The sequence below is a fragment of the Bidens hawaiensis genome, unplaced genomic scaffold, assembly GCF_021521415.1.
Source record: "Bidens hawaiensis isolate Kalapana, Puna unplaced genomic scaffold, B.hawaiensis_p1.1 tig00041108_1, whole genome shotgun sequence".
In the NCBI taxonomy this organism is placed as follows: domain Eukaryota; kingdom Viridiplantae; phylum Streptophyta; class Magnoliopsida; order Asterales; family Asteraceae; genus Bidens; species Bidens hawaiensis.
The window spans coordinates 126818-144987 of NW_027497265.1; the positions used below are offsets into that span (position 1 = coordinate 126818).

Sequence of the window (18170 nt, forward strand, 5' to 3'; positions counted from 1 at the left end):
AGTGGGAAGAAGGATGCTGAACCATCTAGGCCAAAGACCAGAGCTTACATGCTGACCCAGGATCAAGCCAAACAGATCCCAGATGTTGTGACAAGTACGTTCTAGTAAACGGTATTTCCGCTTCAGTATCTTTCGATTCAAGTGTGAACAAAAGTTTCGTAACTAAGCCATTTAGTAAATTAGCTAAAATGAAATGTTGCCGAGTGTCTGCAACCTTTATAGTAGAAACCGCTAGTGACACTTCGGTTAAAATAATGAAAATGGTTAAGGATGCTAAGATAGAGTTAGAGGGACAAGAGTTCCCTGTTACCTTGTACGTTATGACCTTAGGAGGGTTCGATGTGGTTTTGGGAATGGATTGGTTGTCTGAGTATAAAGCTCAGATAGTGTGTAAAAGTAGGATAATAAGGTTAAAGTCTTTGGATGGTAGTGCGGTGAAGGTTTATGGTGATAAGGAAAGTTCTAGGCTTAATGTCATTTCGATGATAAAAGCCGAGGGTTTGTTAAGGCGAGGGTGCGGTGCTTACCAGGCGTATGTTCTCAACGCTACGGACGAGACAAAAGAAATAAAAGATGTTCCTATTGTGCGCGACTACCCAGAAGTATTCCCTGAGGATCTTCCGGGGTTGCCACCGGAGCGAGAGTTAGAATTTCAGATAGATTTAGTACCAGGAGCCCAACCCGTCGCGAAAGCACCTTACCGTCTAGCACTATCCGAGATGAAGGAATTGATGTCCCAGCTACAAGAACTCCTCGACAAGGGTTTTATAAGGCCGAGTGTTTCTCCGTGGGGCACCGATGTTGTTTGTGAAGAAGAAGGATGGAAGTATGAGAATGTGTATAGACTATCGCGAGTTGAATAAGCTTACGGTAAAGAATAGATACCCCTTGCCAAGAATTGATGATCTGTTTGACCAACTGCAAGGTTCAAGTTGGTTCTCACGAATAGATCTCAGATCTGGCTATCATCAGTTAAAAGTGAAAGAGGCAGACATCCCTAAAACAGCGTTGCGGGCACGGTATGGACACTACCAGTTCCTCGTAATGTCATTCGGTCTAACAAATGCTCCTGCAGCATTTATGGACATGATGAATAGGGTGTGTCGGCCAATGTTGGATAACTCAGTTATCGTCTTCATCGATGATATATTGATTTATTCTAAGAGCGAGTCTGATCATGCCGAGCATTTGAGGGAAGTATTGGGAACTCTGAAGAAAGAGAAGTTGTATGCTAAGTTTTCGAAATGCGCGTTCTGGTTGTGAGAAGTGCAATTTCTAGGTCACGTGATAAATCCTGAAGGGAATACCATGGACCCCGCTAAGATTGAAGCGATAAAGAACTGGAAGACTCCACAGAATCCGACTGATATACGAAGCTTCTTAGGGTTAGCTGGCTACTATAGGAGATTCATCGAAGGTTCTCCAAGATAGCCGCACCGTTGACCGGTATGACCAGAAAGTCGGTAGTATTCAGTTGGGGAAAGTTCCAAGAAGAAGCTTTTGAAGAATTAAAGAAAAGACTCACGCAAGCTCCAATCCTTGCTCTACCCGACGATGATAAGGATTTGGTTGTTTGTACTGATGCTTCATATCGTGGGTTAGGTTGCGTGTTAATGCAACAAGGTAGAGTGATAGCTTACGCGTCTAGACAGTTGAAAGTCAATGAGAGTACGTATCCGACGTATGATTTAGTGCTAGCAGCAGTAGTACATGCTCTCAAGATATGGAGGCATTACCTGTATAGTACTAAGTGCACCATTTACACAAATCGTAAGAGTTTAAAGTACTTCTTCAAACAGAAGGAATTAAACATGAGACAGAGAAGATGTTTGGAGTTGATTAAAGATTATGACTGCGACATCAAATACTACCCTGGTAAGGCTAATGTGGTCGCTGACGCGTTAATTCGTAAGAATGAGGAAGTCCTTGCAACAGTAAAGTCGTACCAGCTGATCATGAATTCAAACCTATTTGAAGAAATTATCAAAATGCAATCAGAAGTGTTGGTAGATGAAAGGCTAGTGAAGAAAGAAAGGATTTTCGGTCAGCGGGACGAGCTGATGGAAAACACTCATGGTGTTAAGACTATATTTGACCGTATGTGGATCCCAAGCCATGGGGATATCAGAAGTCGAATCCTAGATGAAACTCATAAGTCAAGGTACTCAATCCATCCAGGATTCAATAAGATGTACCAAGACTTGAAGAGAGATTACTGGTGGCCAGGAATGAAAAACGACGTGGTGGATTATGTTAGTAAGTGTTTAACTTGTTTACAAGTCAAAGCTGAACACTAGAAGCCTTATGGGAAAATGCAACCGCTTGAGATACCTGAATGGAAATGGCAACACATCACCATGGATTTCATAACTAAGCTACCCCGTACAACTAAGCAACATGATACCATCTAGGTGAATGTGGACCGTTTGACCAAGAGTGCTCACTTTCTGCCCATACGAGAGGCTATCTCATCATAAACGTTAGCAAGCCTGTTCATAAAAGATTTTGTATCCAAGCATGGAGTATCGTTATCGATCGTGTCCAATAGAGATACTCGGTTTACTTCGAGGTTCTGGAAGAAGTTCCATGAAGCGATGGGAACGAGATTGAACATCAGTACGGCGTATCATCCTCAAACCGATGGACAGTCTGAAAGGACGATCCAAACCCTTGAGGATATGCTACGTGCTTGTGTTCTAGACTTTGGGGGAAGTTGGGATGATCATCTGCATCTAGCAGAGTTCTCCTATAACAACAGTTACAATTCAAGTATTGGTATGCAGCTGTTTGAGATGCTTTATGGAAGACGATGTAGAACCCCGGTATGTTGGGGAGAGATTGGTCAGAAAGAGATGGGAAGTTTAGAAGTTGTGCAAGAAACATCTTCAAAGTTTGATCAGATCAAAGCAAGAATGAAAGCCGCTCAAGACAGACAGAAATCGTATGCTGATAAGCGGCGACGACCAATTGAGTTTAGCATTGGTGACAATGTGATGCTCAAGGTCTCGCCTTGGAAAGGGATTATCCATTTTAGAAAGAGGGGAAAGTTGAGTCCGAGGTACATTGGACCATTTAAGATTATGGATCGTGTGGGTGAAGTAGCTTATAAGATGGATTTACACGAAGAGTTAAAAGGAATCCATTCAACCTTCCATGTTTCTCATCTGAGAAAATGTCTTGCTGATGACACGTCGCATGTGCCATTGATGGACATTGAAGTTGATGAACAGTTAAACTATATTGAGCAACCGATCGAGATAGTTGACCGCAAGGAAAAGCAACTTCGTCGGTGATATGGAAGCACCGCAAGGGATCGGATGCTACTTGGGAAGTCGAGGAAGAGATGAGCAAGTTTTAGCCTGCTTTGTTTAGATGATAGTTAGGTTTCGGGGATGAAACCTCTTTAAGGAGGGAAGACTTGTAACATCCCAAAATTTCAAATAATAATATTTTATATATTATTCCTTATAATAAACAAGTTTACTTAGGTTGTTAAAAAATAATAAAATAATAAAGATGAAAAGGAAGTAGGCTAATTAAATGGAACTAATCATGGAACAAAAAGGAAAGATGGGTCTTAGGTTCATGGGCTTAAGGGAGTATAAATACCCCTTAAACCCTAAATCTTTCCATTTCCATCCATCTTATCCATTTTACACCACAAAACACACACACACCCTCCCTAGTCACGGTCGCAAGAGGAAGAAGAGGATCCAAAGGCCGGCCGAGCTAAATCCTTGATATACAACAACATACAAGATTGTAGTTCATAGCCAAGCAAAGCCGTAACCTAGAAACATCAAAAAGTTATGTTCTTTACGTTTAAAGGTTACGTTTTTAAGAACGATTTGCATTAAAACTAAACCCTAGAGTAGAACGGGTCTAGATGATTCATAAAAATGCAAACTTGATTATTAAAAGGGACAAATGGACTCATGGGTATATACGGTTCATAAAGGAAACCCTAGATCTAGCCTAGAACGCTTTAAATCTATAAAGGTTTAAGCTTTATACCTAAAACGGGTTGGATCTAGGTGATGTATTAATATTAGGTGTAAAACAGTTAGGAAATGTGGTAAAGGTGGTTAAAAATCATGATATGGACTGTTAACGGTTAACTGGGCTAGGAAAGAAAGTGAAAGAAAAGGGAAAATGGGGACTAGGAGCATCAGATAAGGGTTTTCGGTCAAACCGAGCTTTCGGTTGAGTTCTCGATGTCCAATATGGAGTTCTCGGCCAATCCACGTTCTCGGCCAACCCATGTTCTCGGCCAATAGGGGATTTCGGTCAACACGATATCTCGGTCAACACGAGATCTCAGTCAAACCTGGGATCTCAGTCAACATAGTTTCCTTGCCAAGAGTTCTCGGCTGACCCAGTTTCTGTTTGGGCCTGACCCTAGTTGGGCCTAAGTGACTTAATGGACAGATGGGCCTAACCTAACTAAACCCGCAAGCTTTAAGCCCATAACCCATCTAACAAAACAAGCCCAACTTAGAAAAGTATTGGTTAATTAAAATACCAACTTAGATAAATATACGATTAATTAACAAATGCATATTTAACAGTTAGCCGTGCACAATTAAAGAAGGGGATTACAATTAACGGAGGACGCAACAGGATCCAGGTGAGTTTCTAGCCCCACTTCCTTGTTAGGTTTTCGGGGATGTGTGCATACTCGATGTGAATTGTTTATATACTTACCTTAAGTGGTAAGTGTATGTCTTATATGATTTATGTATGAAAGAATGCTTGATGATGCATGAACGATCTTCGGATATTGCATGTATCGTCATAGGATAGTTTAAAGATATGATTGATATGTGTATATATATATATATGTTGATATATAAATGATATATGTACATATGGAAGTTATAATAATGAATGTAGAGAAAGGTATGGAAGGTATGGTTAGCAAGGGAACAAACCCTAATAATATCCGCGAATGTAGGGAACGGACCCTTATAATATCCAGGAATGTAGGGAACGGACCCTAATAATATCCGCGAATATAGGGAACGGATCATAATAATATCCACGAATGTATGGAACGGACCCTAATAATATCCACGAATGTAGGGAACATACCCTAATAATATCCGTGAATGTAGGGAACGGACCCTAATAATATCCGCGAATGTAGGGAACGGACCCTAATAATTTATGCGAAGGTTATAAGACGAGGTATATGTATATATCTATGTTTAAAAGGAAAGAATGAAGGTATGATTGTATGAATGTATGAAGAAAGGTAAGGAACTATGTATGTATATGTACCTTCGGGTGCGTATATAAGAATTAGTGTGGATGTATTGCATGTTATATGATTAACTAGAACTCACTCAGCGTAGCTGAATTTTAGTATGCACGCAGGTGAGTAGGATGAGGCAGCTCGCTTGAGGGGGACACGTGGCATTGAATAAGAGGCTGCCATCGGAAGACCTAAGACGTTTAAGTTTCATGTTTTGTTAATAAAAGACAAGATGTTGTTTTAAGACAAGTTTTGGATTGTTGCGAAATGTTTTATGAAAGTTTTTATGTTCCGCGAACGATTTATTAACTCTGATGATTAGAACTATGTTGATGAGTAAATCTAACGTCCAAATGTGAGGCACCGGTGACGGGGCTTTACAAAGTTACAACAATAAAGATTTCTGAAAATGATATATTAATTCATGATGATACCAATTGTACCTTAGAAGTTGCTGGTTACACACAGGTTTGTACTCTATACCAATTAACTCATGTTTTTTCTTTTACCTGGTTTCTTTTTGGTTTTCTTCCATTATACGTTCTATTCCGAGAATGATACCGATTGCAGCCACATGTTGTATAACAAATGATTTATATAAGATTATCATACCACATCAATTTAACCACCCTAAGAATCATAAACATAAGATAAAATAAAAACAGTTGTATAAATATACTATAATTTATACCTCAAGATCATATTCTGTGTCCGTCACCTTCTTGACAAGGCCCATGACAGATTCATGTAAATCTCATTAAGGTAATCTTATCTCTGTTAAGAAAAGCCAAAACAAATCAATTGTTATAATAACTTAATTGTTAAAAGATTATTCATTTTAGGAAGTTGCATACTAACTTTTGTAGCATTTTAGAGAGAGCACTCTAGGATCAATGAAATCAACAGCCAAACCAAATATTGCATCAGTCTATAAGAGTTCGCTAATTCTTGAAATTGGGTTGTATCTTGTCCACTCTAGACATGCAATGATATTCTTTCAAGTCAAGTATGATAGATTTACAATTAAAACGAGTGCATTGTACCACATGTGCTCCTTCACCCTAGACATGCTCCCCTGCATTCATCATAGACAAGATATACATAAGTCAAATTAGAGTTTACAACTTTAATTTGATGGTTTTTGTAACAGGGATGAAACATTGATCAAGATTCAAGAATGCATGAAGTAAATTAAAGTTTACAACTTTATGATGAAAGACACTTGAATTAGCAAAAAAAAACAACCCCCGCCATAATCATTAATCAACGAAAACTGCTTGGAAACATTAACATAATTATCAATATGTGTGGTAATTACTAGTTGAAAGGAAGGATCAGGCTTGCCATCAAGAAGATGACGTTGTTTTGTATCCATATCATATATTTGAACTGTTGTTTTTTAGAGAATCAAAGTAAATTGTAAATATCATAAGCAATTTGCCAGCTCTAATTCAATTATCATCTCAGAATTGCATGTTAAAAAGAAGTCTTAATGATACCAATATGTGAAGAAGCACTCCTAATATATATGAGAACTGTCTACCTAACCAATAATAATAACAATAAATAAATAATCACTATGTTTGAGCACAAAGAAGTGAAAATAAGCAAGATTGCACGTACCTTTAAATTGGATGATGAACGATTATAGAGTTATAGTTCCATGGGTTATGATTATGTAAACCCAATCATGATCAACACTAAATCAGGATCAACTAATTTGATACAATCAAAACGAAATTAACAGCATACCTAGCCAGACAGTCGACAGTGGCGGTGGACGGATGCCAAATGTTCTCTGAGGTGGTCGTGGCTCATACACAACGGAATTAGATCAAGAGAATACAAGTGTTGATGATGATTGATGGGAGTATCGATTAGAGAATAGAAAAGTATATAAAAGAAAGAAGGTCTCTTAACTGCTTCACAAAGTGGGGAGGACGGAAGATGGAACCGCCCCTTAACTCCTCCAGAAACTGCCATTCAAGTGCTTTTACATGGCTAAGATTTAAATTTAGGGTTGATCTATGGCTGAGAATTGAGGAAAAAACAGTTACAACTGCTTTCACTCTTCTCTAGCCATATATAATATATAATTATGCATGTATGTAAATATGAAATAAAGAATGAAAGTATGTAAGTATGTTATATATATCTTTGGATACGTACATATGTAAGTATGTAAATGTATTGTATGTTATTTGATTAACTAGAACTCACTTAGCGTAGCTGACTTTTAGTATGTACGCAGGTGAATAGATTAAAGCAGCTCGCTTGAGGGGGACACATGGCATGATCAGAAGAGGCTGGCATCTAAAGAAGAATTGTCATGATGTTTTATGTTGTGAATTAAAGACAAGATGTGAATGTTTTGTAATAAATGGTTGACTTTTGTAATTCCACGAAAGTTTTAATTAACTCTGATATTTAGAACTGTATTTATGAGTAATTCCAACACTATAGTAGGGCACCGGGAGCGGGGCCTTACATCCAGCCGCATTCAGTGTGGTCACAACGGCCCGCCAAGGTGGTCGGCACTCGTGTATTCTGGTGGCGTTCGGCTCAGTTGTGACATGACATCATGGTGGGCGCCACTCCCTTCTCCAAGCTTGAAGTGGTGCATGGATTGTTGATTTGGATTTTGAGGTTTAAAGGAAGACTTTATTCAACGTGAACATAGGTTGAATGGAAATTACATTGTTTTTTTATTATTTTTTGGGTCATCATCATCGATATTCTTTGAATTTTGGTATAAGGCGGTGACACAAAAGTTGGAGTTGCAAACGGTAGAGTTGTCGACGGTAGTTTTTGGGTTGCGGGTTGTTTTAAGGTTGGTGATAGTGGCTTTGAATCGGTTACATGTGGTGTCGGGATTAGGGACGTGATGGTTGGTTTTGGTTCGGTTATCGTCGAAGAGGTGCCAGAAATTTTGACAAGGGTGGCGATAATGTTAGCAGTGATTTGGTTCATGGTGATGGTGAGGGAGTCAAACTGCAACTTGGCTAAGGCTGCTTGTTGGGCAGCACTTAATTCTTGCTGGATCAATAGCGAAGGCCATGATCAGGTCTTCATACAAACGAAGGAGGCATGAGGGTGATGAATGAAAGCACCAAATTGATATAGACCGATTCGAGATTGTCAATCTCCCGATAAACCCGTAGAGTGGGTTAGGCTCCAAGAATAAGGAGAGAAGAAGAAACCGAAGTTGGAACAATTTTCAGGTTATTTTTCTTATTCTTTTTCTCAAACGAGATTACAATATATAGAAAAACAAGGGTTGAGTTATTTTACAAAAGCCAACAAAAATGAGAAGTGTGAGAAATCATAATTAATTGACATGCGTCAAGTAGGGAACAAAGAAAAAAGGGTATAAAAGTAATAGTACACATTTCTCTCTTCACATACAAGTCACATGTTAATCCCTGTCATTTTTAAACGGCTACAACTTTTTCATATGATATTTTTTAAATAAAATTCACAATAATAACAAGCGTTTTTTTATCTACAATATGAGTATGATTTTGTTATATAAGAATAAAAAATAATTTACGTCATTGTGTCTTTTTGCTTACCATTGTATCTTTTTCATCATTGTGTATTTCTGTTTGTTATTGTGTTTGCTCGCCATTGTGTCTTTCAACTGATCATTATGTTTTTTAAATACTAATAACACTGTTGTGTAATAAAATGTAAATATAATGAAAAATACCAACAAATTATCTAATACATAAAACACAATTATGAATACATATTCCACAATAGCCTGAAACGCAAAACACAATAATGAATACATATAACAACACGATTGCTTGAAACGTAAGACACAATGGTAAATACATATAACACAATGACCTGAAACGTAAAACACAATGGAATCTATATATTACACAATGACTTGAACGTAATACCCAATTAACATAATATTATTTTTCTCAAATTAATACTAAAACACAAAGATAAGTATAAATACAAATGTTGAGCACAAAGACACAATGACGAACGAAAGACACATTGACGTAATCTTTGTTTTAACTTTTATCTTTAATATGAGTATCAATTGGAAAACACAATGATCAAAATCTATAAGACAATGGATAGAAAAACTCAATTAGAAAAGACAATAGACAACCAAATAACACAATATAGAAAAAACTCACCAACTTTTTTTTTTATATAACAATATGATATTTATATTAAAGATAAAAAAACAATTGTTTTTTTGGTAAAAAAAATTCTTGAAAAAATATCGTATTAAAAAGTTATAGACGTTTTAAAATGATGGAGAAATTAACATGTGTGTTGCATGTAGAGAGATAAAGTCATCATAAGTGGGTTATTACTTTCATGCTCTTTTCATCAAATTTTATTTTTAAATTAATCTCCACGATCCAAATCTAAGACCAATGGATTAGATTCATTTCTCACTCTTCTCATTTTTGTTGTATTTTGTATGTATAATTTTACCGAGAAAAATAAATACATAAAAATAGAAAAAGATAAATAATAATGAAACTTAATTATACATCAAGAAAGTAAATAAAAAATAAATTTAATTAATATATTAAAGTATAATAATATTTTATCGTATCACATGATCATGCCAATTGGCGTAAAGTACCGTGTTTGTTGTGGAACGACCTGTCCTATAGACTCTGGTGCAGGTAATCCTGAGTGGCAAAGTAGTTCTCAAGGGTGTGTACGGCTGTGCCTGGCCAGACTTTGTGGAGTTTTCGTTATTCTTTTTTCATGTTCGTTTCATTTTTTATTTATTTATTTATTTATTTTTTTGCGTTTTTTCCACCATGGACCATTTTTCTTCTGTAACTTAAAAAAGAAGGATATTATTTGTCTAATAATGAGAAAGTGCAAATGGGTTAGGGTTTTTTGGAATGTTACAAGGAACCTGAATTCAAATCGAACGCATCAAACTCCTCTATTTTTATTGATCAAATCTTTTGCTTTTTTTATTTGTTCTCAGCAACATTTAAACACGGTTTTTTCGATGTAATTTGTAATATTAGTTCTAGCCGTTATACTTGTTGGATAGATGCCTGCTCAAGAAGTAGCATGATAAAGTTTCTAACTAAGTAGTTTCAAAATTTGTTATAGATGCCTGATTAGACATTAGCGAACAAAAAATAAATGATATATATAGTGTGCATGAGTAACAATATGGAAACCAAATTTTCATTCCCTTTACGTACGTGTGAGAAATTTGAGCCTTCAATTCTCTGTATTTCATGAATTTTGAAGAAACACTAGATGAACCCTGGGCAGATTATAGATAATCTGGGGGTTAAGTAATGTTTCCCACGAGGATGAGGTCCAGCAGAGAAGGTATCTGTTGCGGAAATATATAGGATTAACTCCTCTCCCGCTTTTGGTGCTGTGAGCGTTGGGAGTTCGATCAAGCGTGACCGAATCTCCTGAAAAGCTGCTTCCGCTTCTGGTGTCCAGCGGAAGTGCGTTTTCTTTAAACAGTTTCTCAATGTTGACACGAAGGGAAACGACTTATCCGCGTGGTTTGCCAAAAAGCGATTAAGTGCCACTAGTCGTCCATTCAGTGTCTGAGCCTGTTTGATGGTGGTAGGTGATTCCATTTTGATTATGGCTTCGACTTTTTCAGGGTTCGCTCTGAAGCCATCTTTAGTGACGATGACCCCCAAGAACTTCCCTTCTTCCATTCCAAAGGCACACTTGCTCGGGTTGAGCTTCATGTTTATCTTCCTGAGCGTGTTGAAAGTTTCTTCGATGTCCTTCAACATCGCTTCTGGGTCAGGGCTTTTGATGACCAAGTCATCCATGTAGACTTCCAAGTTCCTCCCAATTTGGGCATGAAACTGGTTGTCCATCAGGCGTTGGTATGTGGATCCGGCATTCTTAAGTCCGAATGGCATCATTTGGTAACAAAATGTGCCATCGGGCGTCCGAAAAGCGGTTTTGTCCTGACCATCAACGGCCATGTGGATTTGATGGTACCCCTTATACGCGTCCAGGAAGCATTTAAGGCGGAACGGTGCCAACGAATCCACCTTAGGATCAATTTCAGGTAACGGATAACAATCTTTGGGGCATGCTTTGTTCAAGTCCTTGAAATCTATACACATGCGCCATTGTTTGTTATTCTTCGGTACCATAACGGGATTTGCAACCCAAGTTTGATATCTACTAACGCGTACGATGCCTGCGTCAAGGAGTTCCTTGACTTGGGTTCTACACGCGTTAGTTTGTTCTGGCCCCATTACTCTGCGCTTTTGTACGATTGGCGTAACAGCCGGATCGCATTTGAGCTTATGCTCTGCCTTACTTCGGGGTACACCAGTCATGTCAGCTGGTGTCCACGCGAAGATGTCAGCGTTTTTTTGTAATAAGCGCTTGAGTAAGGTGCGTGTGGGATCAACAACTGTTGGGCCAATGGAGACGGCCTGGTCAGGATATTTGCCGTTGAAGGCCTATCTTTCTGGTTCGGTGATGGTTGGTTTAGCCATCTTTGGTTTGGGTTTAGATGAGACAGATGCGATGCATACCTGGGGAATGCCGGTGATCATCGCTACACCCTCAGCTGTTGGCCATCCCATCATGCCGTGGACTGAGGATACCACGGCGTTGAATCTTGCCATCCCGTCTCTTCCGAAGAGGATGTCGTATGTGTGGTGTGGCTTCCTCATTACGACAAAATCCACGTCTTCTGTGCGTGAGTGATTCCCGTCCGTAAGAGTGACGGGGAAAGATAGGATACCCAGGGGGTGTTTGTGCTGCCATCGAACCCTTCCATCGAGGCGCAGATCGTTTCCAGGCGTTCCTTGTCTTCGTCATCTAGCTTGTCGAAGAACTGCCTGTACATCACCGTTGACGAGGCGCCGTTGTCAGCAAGAGTGCGAGAAGTGATGTAGTGCCCCAGCTGGCTTTTGATGACGATATGGCCTTCTTTGCTGGGTCCTCCTGGCACTCGCCGGAAGCGCACCTCAGCTTCCTTCCACGCACATGGTTCTGTCGTTCGCCTTTTTCTTCCTCTGATATTACCATGAACCATGTTGATGCTGATGTCAACGGGCTTTCGTCCGTTGCCTCGGTACCGGTTGTCATTCCTTCCTCCCTTCTTGATTGATGCCACCAGGTGTGCCAGTCTTCCATCCTTGACGAATGCTTCAACAATATCTTTCAAGGATGTACACTCTTTCGTACCATGACCTTTTGTCCCGTGGAAGTCACAGGATTTGCTCTGATCCGCATTAGGTCGCTGCCGGATCATTGGAGCTTTCGGCCATGGTAGCTTTTCAGTGGCAAATATCTCCGTGATGCTTTTGGTGAGTGGCGTCCACCGGTGTTTTTGGCTTGAATGGTGTGTGTTATTTCTTCCGCCAACAAGAGGGTGAGAGCTGGATGAGGTGTCAAAGTTTACCCTTTACTGCCAAATACCTAGCTTCCTCTTTTGTTCTGCCGGGCGATCCGAACATTGTTTTCTCTGGTCCTTTGCGTGTAGAGGTGTGTACTCTGGGGAAGATCCCTTCCCAGTTGCTTCTCCGTCTCGGCAAAGCGCTTGGCTGCCGTCATGATGGCATCCATGTGGATGGCATGCCGTCCTTACCCGTCAATGTGCGGATAAGCTCTGGGTATTCGGCGCCCTGGATGAAAGCGGTGCGAACAAGATCTTCACTTATGTTGTCCAGACTTAGTTTTTTGGAGTTGAAGCGAGTGATGAAGTCTAGTAAAGATTCATCCTCCTCTCTGACGCAGTTGAGGATCGTCCACTGTTCTTCAGTATATTTCCTTTGTTGGCTGAAGTGTTGGCTGAACTTGTTTTGAAAGTCCGCCCAATCATATATGTGGTGGACCGGTAAACGATCGAACCATGCCCTGGCCGCTCCAACCAAAGTCATCTGGAACATATAACACCACGTGGGTTCCGTCCAGTTACTGACGGTTGCCCCCGCAATGAATCTGTTCAAGTGGTCGTCTGGGTCGGATAGACCATCATAAGTGCCAATGTTGGACATTTGTTTGGCACTTCTCGGGGCGATTGCTTCCGCAATGTCCCTTGCGAACTTTGACTTTCCTGCATTTGTAGCAGTTGGTCTAAAGGTTTTGGAGAAGTCACGCGGGTTTCTCTCCGCATTCGTTGGTTTAAAGGCTTCCCCAAAATTCCTTTTCGGTTGGAAGTCCGTTTCCTTACGCTTCCCTTTCGCCTTATGGCGAGGGTTTGCGTCGGTATCGGATTCTTCCCTCTCATCGTCTGAGTACTCGCACTCACTGTTCATATTGAGATGTTGGCGAGTACTGCCGAATTCGTCAGCCTGTTGAACTGAACGCAAGCGTTCATCCAATTCAGCTTGGAACTCTCTCTGACGTGCTTCGGCCCACGCCTTAACTTGATCTAGTGTTTGGCGAGGGACCCTCGTTCGTTTTTCCAACTGGGCATCAGTGAACCCCAGTGGAATATTTACTGCACTTGCCCCGGCTTGGGTAACCGGGGTAGTGTTCGTAAGATTTGTATAACCGCCGGTGTTCCCCCCAGTTGCTGGGGTTGTGGTCACCGGGATTTCTTGGTCGATTACTGGCCTTGGGACCGGAGTAACATTAACCATTTCTTCAGAACTTTTGAAAAAACTAATAATTAGTTCTAGCTTTTACCCACGGATGGCGCCAATGAAGAAACACTAGATGAACCCTGGGCAGATTATAGATAATCTGGGGGTTAAGTAATGTTTCCCACGAGGATGAGGTCCAGCAGAGAAGGTTGTTCTTCAGGGGACCTGCAAAACAGACACCGTAAGCTCGTCACTGAGAAGGGGGGGTTCCTCCTTGTGACCACCCTCCGGCGTGAGAATCAGACTAGATTGCTCTGAATATAAGTGTATATTAAGAGATTGCTAGATAAGATTGAGATATCAGATGATGTCCTTACCATTCCAAGGTGTTGGAGTATTTATAGCCGAAGGTAGGTTTCCTAGAAGGTACAGCAGGCTGAATAGTATTCCTGTTCCACCAACAGTGGACTACGCACAGGCCATGCTGGTTGGTGGATAGGCTACGGCCGACAGTAACAAGGTCGGCTGTACACTGTTCCTTTACTGTCGGCTACGCACTGTTCCACCAACTGTAGGCTGCACACGTCCCATCGTAAGGGTTGGTGAGTAGGCAGCGGCTAATAGTGACAAACAGTACTAGAGGGTGCTCCTCCTCGTACTGTTGTCGGTGAGCTGTCACCCTGTGATTGGTTCATGGGCTGTTCTGGTCAAATCGTCTGTTCTGCCCATACCTTAGTAGGTATAGTACAAAAGATCTTCCAGAAGCATACGGACTGGCTCATTTAGGTGGGAGAAATCCCGCCTTGCTCATTCCTTCATGTGACTACTGAAGTAGCTAGTGCCTTGTGCGTGTAGCCTTGCTGTTAGTGCGGGTAGCCTTCCCTGATGGCTTGTATCCGCAACTGCGGGAACAGGCGGGGTACTTCACCATTGGGAGGCTTTCCCTGCGGGTACAGCTGGCGTACTGCGTAAGGTTCTTTGAGCATGGTGGGTCCTGCGGGAGCAGTTGGTCGTTGCGCAGACGTCCCTGTTCAAGGTGAGTCTTGCGGGTCCAACTGGGCTCTGCTGGGACCTACCTCTTCAAATTTATATATGTTCTCGATCGAGCTTATCTCATTTTACACATATGCTCGATTCTTAAACATAGATCAGATGTACTGTATAGGTCATTTAAGGAAGAGTGCATTCACCCAAACCATATAGACAACAAAGTAACAAACACGTGTAATTCAACCCACAATAATTTGTTTCTTTTCCAATTCTTTAATACAGCTAGTTTAGTTTAAATTTTAAAACGATTCACACGGTAAACCAAACGAATAAAATGATCTAGCTAGTTTTCAAATCCAATTCTTTTGAGGAGATGTATAATATAATGGATTCAGAAGATAACTAGCATTCGATTTTCCTTTTCTCTTTGAAAGCAAATCTCCCAGAAGTGGAACTATCGGCTTTTTCTTCACCACTTTCCTCCCTCCACCACCGCTTTTAACCACCAGAGCTTTCTCTTCAGCTTTTGCGATCTTTAACTTGTTCTTGTGGAGTTCTGCGTTCAAAGATGCCAAAACCACCTCGGTTTCCGACTCTCTTTCTTTCAGTAACTTCAACTCTTTCTTGGTTTCTTCTAGTTCGGATTCAAGCTTTTTCAGGGAGTTAACGAGTAGCGGTGGTGGTGAGTATGATCTCCATGATGTTTGAGAGGGGTGTGTGGATTTCCATGATGGTGTTTCTTGTTTTGGTAAGGTGAAAGGTTGTTTAGGCGATGGTAAGAAGATTTCGCCCGTGAGAAACCGCTCCCCGAATATCTCTACGGCTTCTTTAACCGAGCGGAAAGCGCTGGAGGTGTCTACATTGGCGCTGTAGTCAATGGCCGTAGGCGGTGGTAGGGTTTTGGTGTCCATGGTGGGGGAAATGAGGAGGAGGGAGTGAGAGGGAGTTGGCCGGTTTATGATGATGAGTTTTCTTTGCTTTTACTTCAAATGTTGGTTGAGAGGGCTATAGCTAGTTTTGATGGCTAGGGTTTGCTCTTGTTTGAAGTCTAGAAATGGTAATGAAATTGACAAGTTAACCACTTTGACAATTTAGTTATTCAACTAATTAAGTTTGTGATCTCCTACATATGTTTATGGTACTAGGTTATCATAAGACCATCAAATCCAAATATTCTAGCGGTTGCTTGGTCTTCGTCAAGATGAGTTCAAGGAGTATTTGGTAATTTACAATTATTGTTTTTCATTTAAAGTCTTCTTCATGTTTTTCAAATAAATCGTTTGCAACTTTGAATCTTTAAATTGACAGGATCATATAGGATTGACAGGATCAAATACGACTGCATACAACCATTAGCTTAGTGTAGTAACAAATATGTATGATATTGAATCAAATAGTTGTGGATTTTAGTCTAAAATAAGAATAAAAAAGTGGAAAAAATTAGATGTTCAAAAAATAAAATAAAATAATAATAATAGAATCACAAGTTTTCAATAACAGGCCGGCATGTGTAAAAATAAATTGGAAAAAATTAGATAAAAAAATCAATAACAAAAAATAATAGGATCACATGTTTTCAGATATTTTTGATGTTATATATTACAAAATATATAACACTAGATTGGAGTGCGTGGTTCGGTTTAGGGCGGTTTTGAACTAAAACCATAACCATAATCATAACCATAATGTCGGTTAATGAATAATCATAACCGTAACCGACCCGATATTACGGTTTCGGTTAAGCGGTTTTAAAGATTATAGCGGGTCGGTTATGGGTCAGTTAACCGTGATCAAAACATTGAATCAATAAATCAATAATGTATAAGATTACAGTATGATATATTCATTCCTTATTCAAATTTTATCATTGTATATATCGATGATATATTAATATTTTCAAAAAATATAGAAATGCATTTTCAGCATTTAGAAATCTTTAAAAATATTATTATAAAGAATGGTTTAGTAATTTCTAGACCTAAAATGATGCTTTTCCAAACTAATGTTAGATTCCTTGGCCATAATATTGACAAATGAGTTTTAATTCCAATACATAGAAGTATTGAATTTGCTTCTAAATTTCCTGATGAAATTTTAGATAAAACTCAATTACAAAGATTTCTTGGGAGTTTAAATTATATTTCTCCTTATTATGAAAATCTTGCTAAGGATACAGCTATCTTGTATGATAGGTTAAAAAAGAATCCTAAGTATTGGTCAGATGATCATACTAAGGCAATACAAAAAATTAAACAAAAGGTTCAAAATCTTCCATGTTTGAATCTTGCTAACCCAAATTGGGAAAAAATAGTTGAAACTGATGCTAGTGACATTGGTTATGGAGGAATTCTTAAACAAGTTTCTCCAAACAATAAACAAGAATATTTGGTTAGATTCCATTCTGGAAAATGGAATAATAGTCAAAAAAATTACGCAACTATTGCAAAAGAAGTTTTAGCAATAGTAAAATGTGTTTTAAAATTTCAAGATGACTTATATAATCAAAAATTTACAATAAAAACTGATTGTCAGGCAGCTAAATTTATGTTTGACAAAGATTTTAAATATAATGTTTCTAAACAAATGTTTGCAAGGTGGCAAGCTCATTTAGCCCCTTTTGATCAAAATATAATAATCAATACATACATGCATATCAGTTATATATTAATCTTCAACAATACATAATCATGAGCCATGCCTATTAGTTTTACATGTATGCCTATTAGTTTTACATATGTGTAGCTATAACAATCAGTTATGGTAAACAAAGATTATGGAATTGAAATATAACATGGAATATATCTAATTGTTATATTGATTGCGAAGATCCCACATGTATTATCGGCCCAATAGGTGTAGAGATAGGTTACGAAATGTCTAAAGACGAGTAAAAACAAATACCACGATCATCCATTAATTCCAATTTCTAAACCCCTATATCTAGATTCACAGTTAAACAGATGGGGTGGTTCGGTTATGACAGTTTTGGAATCATCTTTAACCAAAACCGACCCGTATTTGGCGTTTTTTGAAAAGTCATTTAACCGACCCATTGGTTATGTCGGCTATCGGTTAAAATCGGTTTGGTTATGTCGGTTATGGTTCGGTTAACGGTTAAGACGGTTAATTTGCTCACCCCTTGACTAGAGCATATGTGGAAAAAAAAGTAGTTATGATTTGTTACATATTCGTTGGTGATTTAACGAACAACGGTGATGGAACTCCGACAAAGTATCAAGAACATTAAAAAGTCATAGTACGCACTCATCTTAAATCCGTTGGTAGTTAATGAGGAATACAAGTGGAACTAAAGGATGGGTTTCCGGATAAAATTTCATTTCAGGCTAGTTGTTCGTTGTCGATCAAATGAGCCTTTGTGACGAATGGCCTGTGAGTGA

General features: G+C 39.3%; 1 protein-coding gene across 1 annotated transcript; it reads right to left on the minus strand.

Moving 5' to 3' along the window:
• Positions 1-15122: 15122 nt before the first annotated feature.
• Positions 15123-15696, minus strand: LOC143592627 (uncharacterized). Its single transcript, XM_077072506.1, has one exon. The coding sequence runs from the start codon at positions 15681-15683 to the stop codon at positions 15123-15125; it is 561 nt and encodes a 186-aa protein (XP_076928621.1). The 5' UTR covers positions 15684-15696.
• Between the last annotated feature and the right edge of the window lie 2474 nt (positions 15697-18170).